This window comes from Syngnathus floridae, chromosome 21 (genome assembly GCF_059516105.1).
Source record: "Syngnathus floridae isolate MCC-2025c chromosome 21, RoL_Sflo_1.0, whole genome shotgun sequence".
Classification (NCBI taxonomy): domain Eukaryota; kingdom Metazoa; phylum Chordata; class Actinopteri; order Syngnathiformes; family Syngnathidae; genus Syngnathus; species Syngnathus floridae.
In genome coordinates this window covers 1,460,759-1,475,927 of record NC_142433.1, presented here as the reverse complement: position 1 = coordinate 1,475,927, position 15,169 = coordinate 1,460,759, and the positions used below count along the sequence as shown (strand labels likewise).

At 44.9% G+C, this 15,169-nt stretch overlaps 1 protein-coding gene across 2 annotated transcripts; it reads left to right on the top strand.

Annotated features, from left to right (window-relative positions):
- The first annotated feature begins 2,177 nt into the window (after positions 1 to 2,177).
- On the top strand, positions 2,178 to 14,898 carry myclb (MYCL proto-oncogene, bHLH transcription factor b). Of its 2 annotated transcripts, XM_088365865.1 has the most exons (5): positions 2,178 to 2,330; positions 3,832 to 3,970; positions 6,059 to 6,158; positions 10,312 to 11,015; positions 12,326 to 14,898. In XM_088365865.1, exons 4-5 carry the CDS (start codon positions 10,358 to 10,360, stop codon positions 13,087 to 13,089), a joined length of 1,422 nt encoding a protein of 473 aa, XP_088221991.1. In that variant the 5' UTR covers positions 2,178 to 2,330; positions 3,832 to 3,970; positions 6,059 to 6,158; positions 10,312 to 10,357; the 3' UTR covers positions 13,090 to 14,898. The 2 variants fall into 2 exon arrangements, with proteins under 2 accessions (XP_088221991.1, XP_088221990.1); XM_088365864.1 differs by lacking the exons at positions 2,178 to 2,330; positions 3,832 to 3,970; positions 6,059 to 6,158 and adding an exon at positions 9,531 to 9,774.
- The last annotated feature ends 271 nt before the right edge of the window (positions 14,899 to 15,169 follow it).

Here is a 15,169-nt window from a genome sequence, read left to right as displayed (position 1 = left end):
GATAGAAACCAAAGCCCTCTGCACTATATTAAAGGTCATCGGGACCTTTCCTTTATCTAACTGAGTCCTTTCCCAGGGCATCACCTTACTTGTCCCATTCAGTCCGAAAGGAACAAGCTGGATTTGATGTGGCGATCTGAAGGTCACAATTTAGCACCAGCGGCTCGTGACACCAAGTAACTTGTCGTCCTCGTGACCAAGGCTGTGTTGTCATATGAGTGGCGTGTCATGTCCACATGTATTTGTTGTCAAACGCAGTCCGAGGCCACGTGCAGGATGGGGCCAATCGGGGCCAATCGGTATACATAGCGAAAGGTGGGATGGAAAGTCACAAGAGATTGGGGGGGGGGCAAAAACAAAGCGTCAATGGACGCAAAGGGTGTTTGAAGGGGAAAGAGTGACTCTTGTTTTGTGTTGATGTATTTTTTCCAAGTTGATACAACAATACATCAAACGTGTGTTGATGCAAAATGGAATGCAGTACATCGGTGCAACCACCAGAGGTGCTGTTGATTTAGTCGCAATTAAAATCTACCTCCACGCAGACAGTCAAATGGGTTTTAATTCTTAATCCGTGACAAAATCTTACTTGAGCCGTGTAATTTAACCACCAATGGATTCAAAATGCACAACTAGCGTCTTTTTAAATATTTACACACCTTGGCCTGAATTATTTGTATAAATAAGAGTTGACACTGTCTGTGGTCATGACCACTTTCCGCCATGCTGCAAACACCTCGACGCCACAAACAAACCCAAAGTCCAAGTTCAGGAAACTGCCGTGACCGCTTCAAAGCTGTCATTGAACTTCACTGCTGTCAACATGAAGCGAGTTCTTTGCGACCGGTAATGTTATGTTTACTGAAATAGGGAAAGTTCAATGGCTGTCCACAAATCAAAATGGCGGCTTGGGCTTTTTTATGCTACTTTGGGGTGCATCTAAAAAACGGTTCTAACAAGGCCAAGATGTTCTCATCACCGCAGGGGTGCAAAACGTTGAGCTGAATAAGAAAGGCGATACACGTCCATAACAGAGCAAACATTTTTTATTGGAAAAGTATCCCAATCCGTGTTTGTACTGTCAATAGTGCTCGCTGTGCGTGTGTCTCCGGATCGTGTCTTAATGTGACGTTACAGAGCTTAGCCCCGGAGCTTGTTTCCACGCCGCTCTGTGGGAAAAGTTTGGTGAGAAAGAATGTGGCTTACGGGAACACAACAGGTGCATCCCGGAACACAATAAATAATAAGTGATTATTTGCTGACATTAACAGATAGACGCAGGCAGCAACTTTGAATGGAGTCAAACATTTTCCGCGTTTTGAGTCGTGTTCAACGACTCGTCATGTGACGAGATAAGAGCAGCTGGGTTTGGTCGAAATCCACTGAGTATGGTTATGCTCTCAGGAGGCACTCGGGGGCTTATTTGACTTCAGAATGGAAACAGTGACGCGTTCTCTGTGTGCACTGTCTGGGACAAACTTGAAGGTTCAATACCAGTTGACATGTGCAAACGTTTTTTATTTACAACAATGTCATACGGCACAAATTTTCCACAAGTGTTGTTATTTTCCTTCCGTGAACGTTATTTATCTTTAGTAGTAAACTCTTATCTTTAACTGTGAGCAATCTCTGTTTGTCTGGAGATATAATATAGACATTTATTGCTTCCTGTTCCTTCCTACCTTGTTACACACTGAGAGAATTAATATAGGTCAAGTTATAGTTATGTAGCACATTTGTTGGCCTCACTTTGGAGAAGTTCTTGGTTTCAGTTTGGGCTCAGCTGCAGACTTTGAGTTGTCCATAGGTGTTGATGTAAGTGGGAATATGTGCCCTCCAGGGTTGAAATTGGGACACTGTGTTAACTAGGATAAACCTGTCACTCTCCCTTAATGAATGAAAATATTGTCCGTGTGATTAAAAAATATATACATCAAATACAACCATTTAAAATATTTCATCAGTTTAATCCACATTAATTACATGCAAGAGAGATATTTATTGGATTATATACACTGTAACATTCGGGGTGCAACCATATTGGTCAATTTATCACATTTTGTGCATTTTAGCAACTTTGCTGCCGTCTACTGTAGTGTATGTAAAATTACATCTGGAGGATTGTTATTGTTTTTGTAGTAACTCAATTTGACCAGCAGACGGCAGCAGAGCTCCACGCACTTGTGACTACACTACCTCGTCCTCCCGATTTAGAACAAGCTATTTGTTGAACTGTTATTTTGTACATTCTGTACCGCCAGTGTAGCTTCAAAAAAGTCCTCATGTTCATTTCCCCCCCTCGCTGTGGTGTTGGACCTTGACTGGCATCGGTACGTCACATTTTCTCCCAGTCAGCACAGAGGCAGCGCTTGTATGAAGGCGAAGACCTTGAGTTTGTTTTTGTTGATGTTGGGATGCTTGCGCTTACACATACCAAGGTTGTGAAACTCTGCCATTTTCACACTTGTAATGCACAATTCCACAACTGTAAACTCGTGTTGGTTCATATGCTTTATTTAATAGATTGTTTGTGTCGCCATTTTCGTTTCCATCTAGGATTTGTAAAGTGAAGTGCTGCCTTCACAACGAGAATGTATATATTTTTTATTTATATTTTACAGGGATTTTTCTATTGGCCAAGCAGTATTATTGTCCACACCGAGTTTCTGCAGCCTCAACTAGTCTGGGTGGAAAAGACCATCAATCAAATCCAAAAGATAAGCAGAGCTGCAATGAGATTTAGAAGATGCTCAGATTAGCGCAGGCAAACAGTACTGCCTGAAGCGCCGTCTCCACAATTGAAAACAAAATCCATTCTTATATGGGTATTCGCTTTTTTTCACATATTGGCTGCAAAGAAATAATGTGTTGAGCAGTAGGTCGCTTTTAGCAAGCAGGGCCGAGGACGATCTAAGAAAATAACAAATTGTGTCGTTCTTGGGAATGATTTTAAATTGTCACAACAAACGTCTCCCTCAACTTGGCATTTACAGCTGAACAAAACGGTCCCGGCTGGGCGCAGAGCCTAGTAACCACGGCAACTATCGATGAGAAAGTGACGCTCCTCGTGTCCAAATAGTGTTGCTCCTCCTTTTATTCACGCTCATATTCACTCGTGTTGGCATTCAGGACAACATGGAGAATTCATGTGACTCTCAGACAATGCCCCACTAATGAGGCTCATTAGCTGTGTCCAGTGCTCACGCCACCACCGCCGCCCCTCCCCTCTTCTTTATCAGCATGTGCACCATGATTACTTCAGGGACCAAAAGGGAAGAGTTTGTCTTTGTCATCATAAACCTTGGCACGGGATGGGTGCAGTATTGAATACTGTCATTGCTACCTGCGTGATTGACGCTTTGATTGATCACCAGGGCCGTGGGGGGCTTGATGGCAAAATGGGCTGGGGGATTGGATGGAAATGAGCATGGGAGGGGCAGAGGGCTGATCAATCACCATGATTTGCCACCCTGGATGCGAGGTGTCCCTGGCGGATACTTCATCACCGAGCCTGTGCAACATGTGCACACACATGTAGAAATGTGTGTGGGGGCGGTTGTAAAGGAGCCCGAAACCTGCGTGTAAAAATGCCAACGCAGACATAAATATACTTGAGTAGATGCAGCTCAAGTAATTTTATTATATCTCAGGAAGGGTTACCGTTTTAAAATCCACTTTTGAAAGAACAGATTTGCTCCATTGTATGTTTCATTAATTAGGACTTTGAGTTCTGCAAACACTTTTTTTCCAGATGGGATATTCATTGCTGCTCACTACAGTATCATTTACCCATAAGTGGTGAATTAGTGGTTTTTTTTTCTTTTTTTACAGGATGTGACATCTGTCACTACACGTCCAACAAATGGAAGCCCCCCCACTGAGAGTCCCTGAGGTCAAGAGTCGACAGCCCCACCATAGGAGTCCTTCCCCTCGGGTCTGATCACTTGCCTGCCAACGATCGCATCTGCTGGTAATTCTGTCAATCAATACTTTGCGTGAAACCTGCTTCATTGCAAAAAAAAAAAAAGTTTCCACTCTGGACACTTTTGACTTTTGCTCTCATCCCACCCAAGACATGAGTGTGTTTTTTTAATGTAACAGGATGCTCCTTGTTGATGCTTGTGGTTACATCTGCCCCCACAGCATGATAACACACAACATGCATACTGTTTGTGAACGCTGGAGGCAAGCTTTCCAGTACAAGTGGAAGGTTCTGCTGTCGTAACCTTTGAAGTGCAATAATTACCTCTATGGATTGCGACCCGAGGGTCTCACTGGACTCCTTACTCGACACTATTCCTGATGCTCAACTCGACATGTTGTCTTTACTTCTTCTCACTATGTTACTATGTCATCAGCATAGCAGCAAGTGAACAAAAAAAGAGACCAAAAAATACTTTGAGTGAAGTATTATTATTATTATTATTGGGTGTGAAAGTGGCTGTGAATCATCCTGGGACAATTGCCTGAACTATAAGCAGAATCAGGAATGTGTTCCATGTGATGCAACGATCCAGTTTGTCGACTGTTTTTGCTTGAAGCAAAGATTCCCGTCATGGCTTGAATTCCTTCCCAGCGTGGCCTTCTGCCCGCCGTGTCACAAGGACAATTTGGGGAGGACTTGCTATTGTTTGCATGGAGCATTGTGTCTTCTTCAGCTGTGAGAAAGTCAATTGTAAGCCCAACACAACATTCTGGGTGTAAATGACCCAATGTTGGGTTGGCTGTCCCAATTTGGGTTACTTTGAAGCGCGTACGGCAAGTGTCATGAGCCCATTGCAAAACAATACAACCGATTGATCTAATTTGTCTCAACCGATTTGTTTGGAGTCACCCTTGAGTGGGGGACTCACACCCACTACGCCAAAGCGCTTTTTTTCTCCGAGACAATTAGTCCTAATTAGGGAATAGCAGCGAGGCGAGTTCGGTCTCCCCAGGTTGCTTTCATCTCCTCTCGGACGCGTAGGCGACTCAATGGCGTTCATAGCGCCTAACAACCGCACATGCGGTTTTCTCCCCAGTGGTTGAGTTCATCTGAATTACAAACGCCTCAAAGCCTCGCCAGCCAAATTAAACCGAGCAGAGTCGAGTCGCGTCTAATTGACGGAGCGGCGGGCAAATCGTTTATCACATCCGCTGGCTGCCGCCCGTCTCGGTGGGCCACCGTGATATTATTTATTTAAAGTGATTGTAATGAGGGTGATAATATGGTGGCGGGCCTCTCCGTCAGTCTTCTTCGCTCCATCCCCTCACACATGCCTCAATCTATCCATCTTCTCAGTTGACAAGCCAAGCCTTTTGAACCTTCCCTTAGATTTGTGTGTGTGTCTGCACCCATCTGTGTCTTCTGCCTCCAGGCGACAGAACCAGTAACCTCTCCAAGCAACCCCCCCCACCCCCACCCATTCTTTTTCAAGCCCGTGTAAGCAAGAGAATGACACTTTGACAAAATATCCACGACTGCTTTGAGATATGATTTGAATTAGTTCTGTGAGCACGCTTGTAAGTCAAGTTCATCTTGCAAATCATCTTTCCAGTTTGAAATGAATAGAAATGTCATTTATTCGTTCCTTCTCATCGCTCGTCTTACAGAATAAAGAATACATGCCTTTTTTTTTAAAAGTAAAACCATAAACCTCAACTAAGAGTGGCAATAAATGCAAGCTATGAATTTTCTGAACTCCTGTTTCCAGTGGAGTTGTGCCATTGACAGCTAATATTAGCATTCAACCCCCATAAATCAATTCGTCTATACATTGGATTTTATTGGAGCCATTTCCCACTCGAGATGGCCTTAAACTGAAAGGCCAAAACAATTGGCTTTCTGTCAGCCCTTCAAAGCAAAGTTTGATTCTTAGCAAATTAGCATGCTAAACTCACAGTGGGAAAAAGTGATTGATTTTGAGCTAATGAGTTTAGGGGTGTATCCTAAAGTCCTGCCTCCCACTGACTTCACACAACAAAGATAAAAGCAGCACACATTCAAAGTGTTTTTGCAATGTGACAGCACATTAAAAGTAGAAATTGTCTGAATGTTTTTTTTTTTTTTTTTTTGAAGGACTTTTAAGCGATTCCTTATCATCTTGTCAAGGTTGCATCTTCACTGTGTTCAAAAGGCAAGTGAGGACAGTGGACTCCAAAGCTGCAGAATTCTCCAGGTAAAGCAGTGATTATGCGTCAAATATTTCATTTCATAATAGGATTTACTTCTGGTTAAATTCGGGTACACCGTGTACTGAGAGAGACTGACTATGGAGTACGTCTGGAGAAATCGGGTGGCGTCAGGACATGAGGGTCTGAATATGGAAACGAGATTTGAAAAAAAAAAAAAAGCAGACAAAACAGACTCGCTGCCTCGTTTTAGACGTTCAGCTTGGAGTCAAGTGATTTTCGCACTTAGCGGTGGGTCAGCGTGTTCTGCTTTACAAATGGAACAGCCCAAAGAGAGAGATGATCAAATTAGACCGACAATAGGAAGTCGTGTCGTTTGTTTCATAAAAGTCTGTGCGGTTTTGTATGTAGCAACCCAAAAACTTGACCGAATCAAAAAATGGACCAATCCATACATGAGTTGTTTATATTTATATATATATTAAAAAACAAACACTTAAGATAGCCGGAAAACTGTTTTGGCAAAAATACCCCAATTTGAGTCAAATGTGGATCAGTATGCTATTTAACCCAATTTTGATTTTTTTCTTTGGTACAAAACACTACAAGTGGATCAGCCCATTTTTTTCCATTTTTGAACAATGCCGGGTCAAATTGACCCAAGTAATGGAACCTTTTTGACCCCAATTGGGTTATTTTTGACCCACCTCTTTTTTCGAGTAGCTCTCCGTGTATTGCATTGAGCCCATTCAAAACAATCAGCCCATCTCGGAACGCGCCAAAGCACTGATTATATCCTAGGTGATGTTTGTGTTACCTAAGATGGCGGCAAGAATATTTCAGCCACTATTGACGCATCCTTGTTTGCTTACATTTGCGTAAAACTGTGGCAGGCGTTTGTCTTGTGCCTGAGCATTTGCATATGCGGCACAGTTGCTGGCCACGCTAATCGTTCCACGCCGAGTGTGTACTTACCACTCTCATAGTGGATGATGTCTATATGGGATATAAAAAGTCTTCACACCCCTTAAATATGAGGAACACCTTTCTCATGCGCAATGCTTGAAGAATGCTCAATCGCATCGCCCTGCCAAATATCAGTTACGTAACTGCATAGTTTCCTTCATGTTTGCCGTTATCACTTCACCTCCCTGATGGGTCGCTATGTTACTTTCCCTCCTCATATCATCTGGAGCCTTTGGTTCACCTCTGTGCTTGTCTCTGTGTTCTTCTGAACTGTTGATTATCCTGCATAAATCATCCACTTGCTGATCCACACAAATGGAATGTTTGCCCTTTTCTACCCGCACTTTCTGAGGAACGTCAGTCAGTCAGTCAGCGGGATGGGTGGTCGCGCATGATGGTGCAAGACGCCGAGGTGACCCGTCGATACCGTGCAGGGACACGAACAAGCCGCCCCACGGAAGCACGTTGGCCTTCTTATTACCTCATTTCCCCGCAATCATTACTCCACTGCTAGCCGGCCGTCAATTTGCTGCGCCACTGATTAAAATCAATACAGCCTTTAATTACATGCGGCTTGTTGTTCTTGTATTTATGCAAATCGTTCATTTTGATTTTCTGCTCGTAATCGAAAACATCCCCGTCACCAATTACTGACGGGCCATTGTGCGACTGTAATTGCTCGATTTGACTCACGCAAACGTTCCGCTGTTAGAGTTGGAGATTTGTTTGAAAGTCTAATATTCAGACTCATGTTCCAAGAAAAGCATATTTAGGAAAAGAGATGGAGTTTGCATTTTTTTCTTCACACTTTAAAACGATGCCGTCTCATGGAATTTTGCCACTAGCTTAATGAAAGCACAAACGGTGGCGCAACATACGTAAACAGATAATATAACAATTTTAGAGCAAATTTATGAATATATCAACTGTGTTAGAAGAGAAAAAACTAATTTGTTGTTCTGTGTGGCTGAAAACCTTTTTTTTTTTCCCCTGCAACTGTCTGATTGAAAATGAAGCATATATATGAAGGTGAAGAGGTGAAAGGTTATGTGACTATGGATGTATAAGTGAAGCACAGTGTGCAGTAGATGGATGTCAGGAGCATCTGGAGTGAAAGCCAATCCCCTCCCTGCTTGATGAGTGTGTTTGCCTACATGTATGTGTGTGTGAGGCAGGTCAGCGGCATGCAGCGGGGTAGCAGCTGTCTTTTTTCCTGTGCGGTCTCCTAGATTACATGAACCTGGAGAAGGCCAGACACGCTGATGGGTGGCTCCCAGACTCGGTGTCTGTCCATTGATCAGCCCAGAAGGTCAGAGTCGGGTGGAGCAGGTCAGTTGACATGAGGAAGGACGCTGGAGGAGGAGGAGGAGGAGGAACCATCCGTCTTCCCTCGAGTGCATTTTTGTTGTTGTTGTTTTTAGTGTCATAAATATTTGGGCCATTGATTTAGTAGTTACCTGTAGGAAGAAGACATCGATTAGAGGGATGAAAATGTCAACCCGAAATCTAGTTTGCCAAAATTGTCAAAAAGGAACGCGAAAATCTCGTCTTCTTCATCTTAACAGATATTTTTTGATGAGCTCTTTAGAAGACGCTTCTTTTCGCATTACCAGGCCTATACTTGATGACATATTCAAGCTGAAGACGAGTAAGTGCTTCTCGCAAGATAAAAGGGAGAGAAAAGAAAAAGCCTGGCTGAGGAGGGAGAAGCGCTGCTGACTGGGAAATCGAGCGCTGCCGGAGTGTTTCTTCACTCGGTTAGTTCGACATCTCCCTTGTGAGACTAATCTCACTCGCTAATGTCTCGGGGTTTCATGTCGGGTCGAGATCTTTTTGATCAGCCGAGACGGCTCAGGGCTGATGGAAAGAAGAAGACGAGAAGAGGAACTGAGAAGCAATGACAAGAGATCTGGGGGGTTTACGGTGGGATTTCCCTGCTGTCTGCTTGTTGATGAACTTTGGAGGAGAAGTTATATCTGGGATTTTTGCCAATTGTCGTGCTTGAGAGGCCGGCGCGCGCCAAAGTTCCATGACTCACTTTGAGGGTTTCATGTGGCGAAAAAAAAAAGCGTCAGCATTTGTTGAGTACAGCTGTTGAGGACACTGATGTTTTTTGTTGTTTTCATTAGATAATTAAATATGCATTGTTTGTACACGGTAGTGGAAAAAAACACAAATTCAGCATGTATGAAATTTAGGGTGAATACAAACAATAACAGACTGATTCAAACTATTCCAACTTTATTTTAAATTTCAAAATCGTTATATTCTTTTTTCTTCCTATTATTTCAACATATTTTAGAATGTTAAAACTCCTAACTATTCAGGTTTTCTCTACCATATTTTTGTCAGCAGCAGCAGCCCATTTGTTTACGGTGTGCTGTCCCTTTAAAGTATGGGCGTGGCCTCTCTACTACGACACGCCCTCTTATGCATAATAGGCAAGCGTCCTTTCCCCGTAAATCACATAGCGCGCCAGTCCGCAAATGAAAGTGAAGGCTGACGGACCTTACGCGACTACTGCGGCAAGTTTCGATTTGTTTGAGGATCATTTACAACACAGGCGGAAGAGAAAAGAAAAGGAAAACGAGAAAGAAGCGACCCGTATGCATGCGCCATTTGACGCGCCTTGCTGTGGTTGTTTTCTTTACGCAGGATTTATGAAGGAGCACGCAGATTTTTCAACGTGCATACCAGGTAAATAAATAAATACCGAAATAAATGAATAAATCAACATTTCAGAATTTCAACTCATTCCCACAACATCGATTTCCGACGGTAATTGAATTCCCCAGCTGCAGCGCCTGAGCTCATCGCACTCTTGTTTAATTAATTAATAAGAGAAGCGGACCGGGTCTCAACTTTGCGTCTCTAATTGATCATCCGAAGTCTAATTTAATCACCTTTCTGCTGATCAGCTGACCAAACAATGCCCCCACCGCGTCCCCTCCCTCTTAGCAGTCACTCTGTTATGCCACCGTCTACTACTATAAAACATTGTTATGTAATGAAACTCTCTTGCGAAACTTGAAAGTTGTCCGCTAGGGGAAAAGGCACACTTTTGTTGTTGTTATTTTGACCATATCAGTGACTGGCTTACCTTTTTATTCTATTGGAAAATATGCACAACTATGGGGGTTGAAGTTATTTGATGATGGTCACATGAATGGAATTCAGTCCAAGTGTGCTCCTCTCTCTCTCTCTCTCTCTCTCTCTCTCTCTCTCGCTCTGCAGACTGAGGGAACAGTGAGTGAGCCCCCCTCCCGCTTGCACTGCCTCCATGCCGGGCATCAGCTCCTCCGCCGCGACCCGCTATGACAGCTGGGACATGGATCACTTGGACCACTACCAGCATTACTTCTACGACGACCATCACAACCCAGACGAGGATTTTTTCAAGTCCACGGCACCCAGTGAGGACATATGGAAGAAATTTGAGCTGGTGCCCACCCCGCCCATGTCCCCCATTCGGGCAGTGGAGGGGTCAGGCAGGTTCGGACTGGTGTGCCCCACACTTGGGGACAAGCTGGAGTGGGTGTCGCAGTTTCTGGGGCAGGAGGATGAACAGCAGCAGCAGCAACAACAGCAGCAACAGCAGGACATCCCCTGCAAAGTGACCCCGGCCACAGACTCGGTGGGGAACCTGAGCTCCATCATTATCCAGGACTGCATGTGGAGCGGGTTCTCGGCCGGTCGGCAGCTGGAGAGGGTGGTGGGAGAGCGCTGCCACCCCTGCCAGACCAAGGTGGCCCCGGCGACCACCAAAGTGGTCACCGGAATATCCCCGGGGAGAGCGCAGGGTGCACCCGCTGACACGCTGCCTCTCGGTTGTTTGGTGGCCGATTGCGTGGACCCGGCCGCTGTGCTCACCTTCCCATTGGGCGGAGGCTGCAAGAAGCAAGTGTCTTCTGGGTCCGAGTCCCGCACCAACTCATCAGGTCAGTGTATACAGCAAAAAAATGGAAATGCCCTTAAAACAACAGTACTTTATATGAACAAATGCTCTTCACGTAACTTCCAAACAACTCCAAACAAGGCTGCCTACCCCCTCCATTGTATTTGGGTTTTATTGGTGCTTGGCAAACATTTCTTCTACTGCAAGAAAGGAAAAGGTGACTGTACGATGTGAAGTGTGCTGTCGCCCTCTAGTGGTGGGGGTCTGCAGCGTGGCCTTTCTTGACCACACCCCTGAAAGGCTCAACAAATGAAAGTACCACCGTACAGTGTGTGTGACTTTCCTTTTAATTACACTTTCAATAAACAGTTTATTTTTGACATTTTATTTTCTCTATGTTTTACAATACGGTGCTATTTTCCTCGATTATAATATATATGACGACAAATGGGTGTGTGTGGGCGGGGATTTCAATGGGGGGGGGGAAATAGATTTAAGCCACAGAATTAGGTCTTGCATAAAATCCAGTGGGAGCCAGTTTACATTATGGCTAACAAGCTAAGTTGTAGTTTGTACTGCTGTGGAAAAGTGCTCCATGGTAACGCATGTTTAATTTTTAACTCTTAAGGCAACCAAGATGCGAGTGTAGCTCGACACGGCAACAACTCTTATTATAATAAGCATTGTTAGATTAATGTTGCCTTTGACAAGTTCATTTCATGGAACATCTATGATGAGTCTATTTAGCGTTGCTGCTCTGCTCAAGCGGGGGGAAAAAAGAATGCATGTGTGGCACATGACTGCATTGCGTTACCTTGGTGCATGCAACACATGCTCCGAGAGGGCGACACGCCCATTTGAACATCTGCCGCTTGGCCCGTTGCCAGCGGACCAGCTGCTCCCTCTCCCCGCTCTGTTCCTTCGGACTGACTTACGCCGGCGCACCTCTGCAGTGGCGTCTTGCGCATGGCGCCTACTCGATAGGTCATCATTGACATGCGACAGGGAGAGAGGGAAGAAGCCTCGAGCCCGTTCCAGCCAGATTAGCAAATTAGTCACCAACCATGCTAAAGTGAAGGCCTCCTTCTCCATTTCCACTCTCTGAACCCATATGACTGAGCTCGGTAAGTAGGCGAGCATGTGATGTTGAAATTAGACCGTGCATAATTGCGCGTGGAATGTCACAAAGGGGACTTGTTGCCGCATTCCGCCATTCAACACGCCGCCGCCGCGCCAATTGTGTCAGTGCGGCAGCGGCAGACTGAGCAGCGCCGGGCTTTGGGCTGGGAGGAGAAAAAAAAAAAAAAAGCAAGTTCTGAGTGGTGGTTCACTGTGTCTCTGTTGTGATCCCAGATGATGAGGATGATCAAGACGAGGACGAAGAGGAAATCGACGTGGTGACGGTGGAGCACAAGCAACGACGCAAACCCCGCCGGCTGGTCAACAGCCGCAAACCTGCAACCATAACGGTGCGAGCGGACCCTTTGGACCCCTGCATGAAGCGGTTCCACATCTCCATCCATCAGCAGCAACACAACTACGCCGCCCCCTCGCCAGACACGCTCCCACCGTCGGCGGCGGAACCGCCCTTGCCCCGGAAGAGGGTCCGGCACGAAGCCCCGGCACACCACCAACCGGGTCAGCACTATCACCAACCCCGCTTTGGCCACGCCCCCTCGAACTTGGACTGCAGGCGGTCTCACGCGGCCTGCTCCGAGTCGCCCGATCTCGGCGCCTCGTCGCCCACCTCGCCCGCGTCGCCGTCGTCGCCCCATTGCTCCTCGTCCTCCTCCTCGTCCTCGCCGCCCCACTCCCCGCCGCCGCCGCTCTCCAGCCCCCAGTCGTCGGACTGCGAGGACACGGACCGTCGCAAGGCTCACAACTTCTTGGAGCGCAAGCGCCGCAACGACCTGCGCTCGCGCTTCCTGTCGCTGCGGGACGAGATCCCCGGCTTGGCCGACTGCGCCAAGACGCCCAAGGTGGCCATCCTGACGCGGGCCACCGAGTACCTGCGACAGCTGCACGCCGGCGAGCGGCAGAAGGCGCAGGAGAGGAAGCAGCTGAAGGCAAAGCAGGCGCAGCTGCTGCAGAGGCTGGCGCAGCTCAAGCGATCCTGAAAACGAAATGAAGGACTTTGTATACGTTGGAGTTGTGCGGGTGGGTTTTTTTCTTGTTGTTTTGGGTTGTGATTTGCACATTTAGCTTCTGAGTGATTTAGAAGGCGATACGAGTTAGGAATATCGGGCTTTGGAGTGAAATTTCAGGATGAGTCTAAAATGCACTGTCAATTTTCCAAGTGAACTTAATTTGACCTTTTAATCAATCATCTAATAGCCAATAATCCCAAATGGGTTTTGATTCGTGTATTGACAAATTCATTTCCAGTATTGCCTTTTTGTGATTCTTCCATTGTCTCAGTGGCAACCTAGAAAAAAGTAGCTGAAGGCCATCTCTGAAATAATACATTTCCTGGTTCAGTAGGATTTGATATTTAAATAGTCTTCATCATTTCTGGATAATTGAATCAACAGTACCTTGCCAATGTCATCCCTCAAACATGGGGACTGGAGGATTCACAGAAAGATCTTGTTGGGAATATTGCCATTCGGTTACTTTGGAGGGAGCAAAAATTTGTGCAGAAAGTGCAGTGAATATTTGGACGCTTTTGAGAAGGTCAAATAGACATTTTAGGTTGATTCAAAAAGCCAATATCATTATGTTAGGGGGCCTCCATGTGATGTCTGATCCCGACAGACTGAAGGACCACTCCCTGAAAAGTTAACTTATATCAGTGCCATTTTGTGCCATTCTGCATCACCCCCCCCCCCCCTCAAATAAATGCTGTCATCATTTGTAGTTCAAGTGCAACTTATCACTTTTTTGAACTTATTTATGCCACTCCAAACTAGAATCTGTGCGCCATGGAAAGTAGCCAAAAATGAAATGAATGAAAACTTCAGTATATCAATTTGTATATGTTTCTTTTCATTGGCCGCGGACGCCTCCAGAAAAAGCCTTTCGAAGTTTGCAGGCGATACTCTTATGTGTACATAGTAACCCGTTTCTGTATAGTCCCCTCTGAAACAAAACCAGAACTGTGTACTATACTTACCCACCCATCAATTTGAATCATAAAGCTGACTGGCTTTTTTTTTTCTTTTTCAGAGATAACGCAAAGCTTCTATTTTTGTTAATAAAAAGGAAATAATAAAATGCAGCGTTGAACATGGATCACATGGAACACTTTGTCACACAACAATGCCTCCTTGTTTGCGTTTTCTGTGTCTTGGGCTTTAAAAAAAAAAAAGTCATTTAACAACAAAGTTTGATACTCTATTTTCCTACTGAGCTGTGTTCAGTGTGAGCTGGTTTTTGTTAACGTAGCGAACGGGGGCCTTCCTGGTGGTTGTGTGCTGAATGTGGACACGTCGTATTAGTGTGATTAAAAGCCCCCGGAGCTGTGCTCGCCGTCTTGGTGGGAAAGGAGGCTTCTTAATGATCCAATTGTTATTGCTTTTTGCATGCTCGTTGCTCCCCGCAGTCCAGAGGCAACTTAAAATAGCTCCGACTAGCATGTTCTGTCTTGGCCAGCACTCAGGAATAGCTTTTGTGGCTTATATCTTGTTGTATGTAACAACCTCAGGAGCCCCCCTCCTCCCCGAAATCTATCTCACTGCTTTTTCACCTCCCGTTAATCAATTCAGTACAAACCACCAGTTGTCCCACGTTTTCCTTTCTCGAAAGGCCTCATCACTTATTTAAATGTTTGATTTGTATCTGTTGCCAGATGTTGACGTTGCTAATACTTTTGCAGTTGGTGATTGATGGAGCCTTGTTTCAGCACTTTTGTTTATTTTCTGTACCTCATAAGCCTATATGTATGAAGAGTCAGTCAGAAAATCAATAAATTGAAATGTTTGACATCATATTTGGACCCGTTTGTCTGATTACCCGACAACACTTTAACCAAGTATTAAATAAGAGTATTTAAAAAAGAAAGTATTTAAAGCTTTGCTTTGACACATTTTATTGTAAACAGTATTTTATGTTATAGAATTATTTTGAATTCAACTGAACAGTTCTTTGATACTTATTGGCAAATTTCCTACGATAATTTCCTATTCTTTTTGAGGGTAGAATTAAAAATGAATTAAAAAAATGTTAAACATCATTTGGATGTACTACAAGAGGAAACGC

Excerpts from the sequence above, each read along its gene's own strand:
- myclb (XM_088365865.1), top strand. The coding sequence starts at position 10,358 with ATGCCGGGCATCAGCTCCTCCGCCGCGACCCGCTATGACAGCTGGGAC. Across the intron at positions 11,016-12,325 it reads GTCCCGCACCAACTCATCAG|ATGATGAGGATGATCAAGAC; the intron begins GTCAGTGTATAC and ends TTGTGATCCCAG.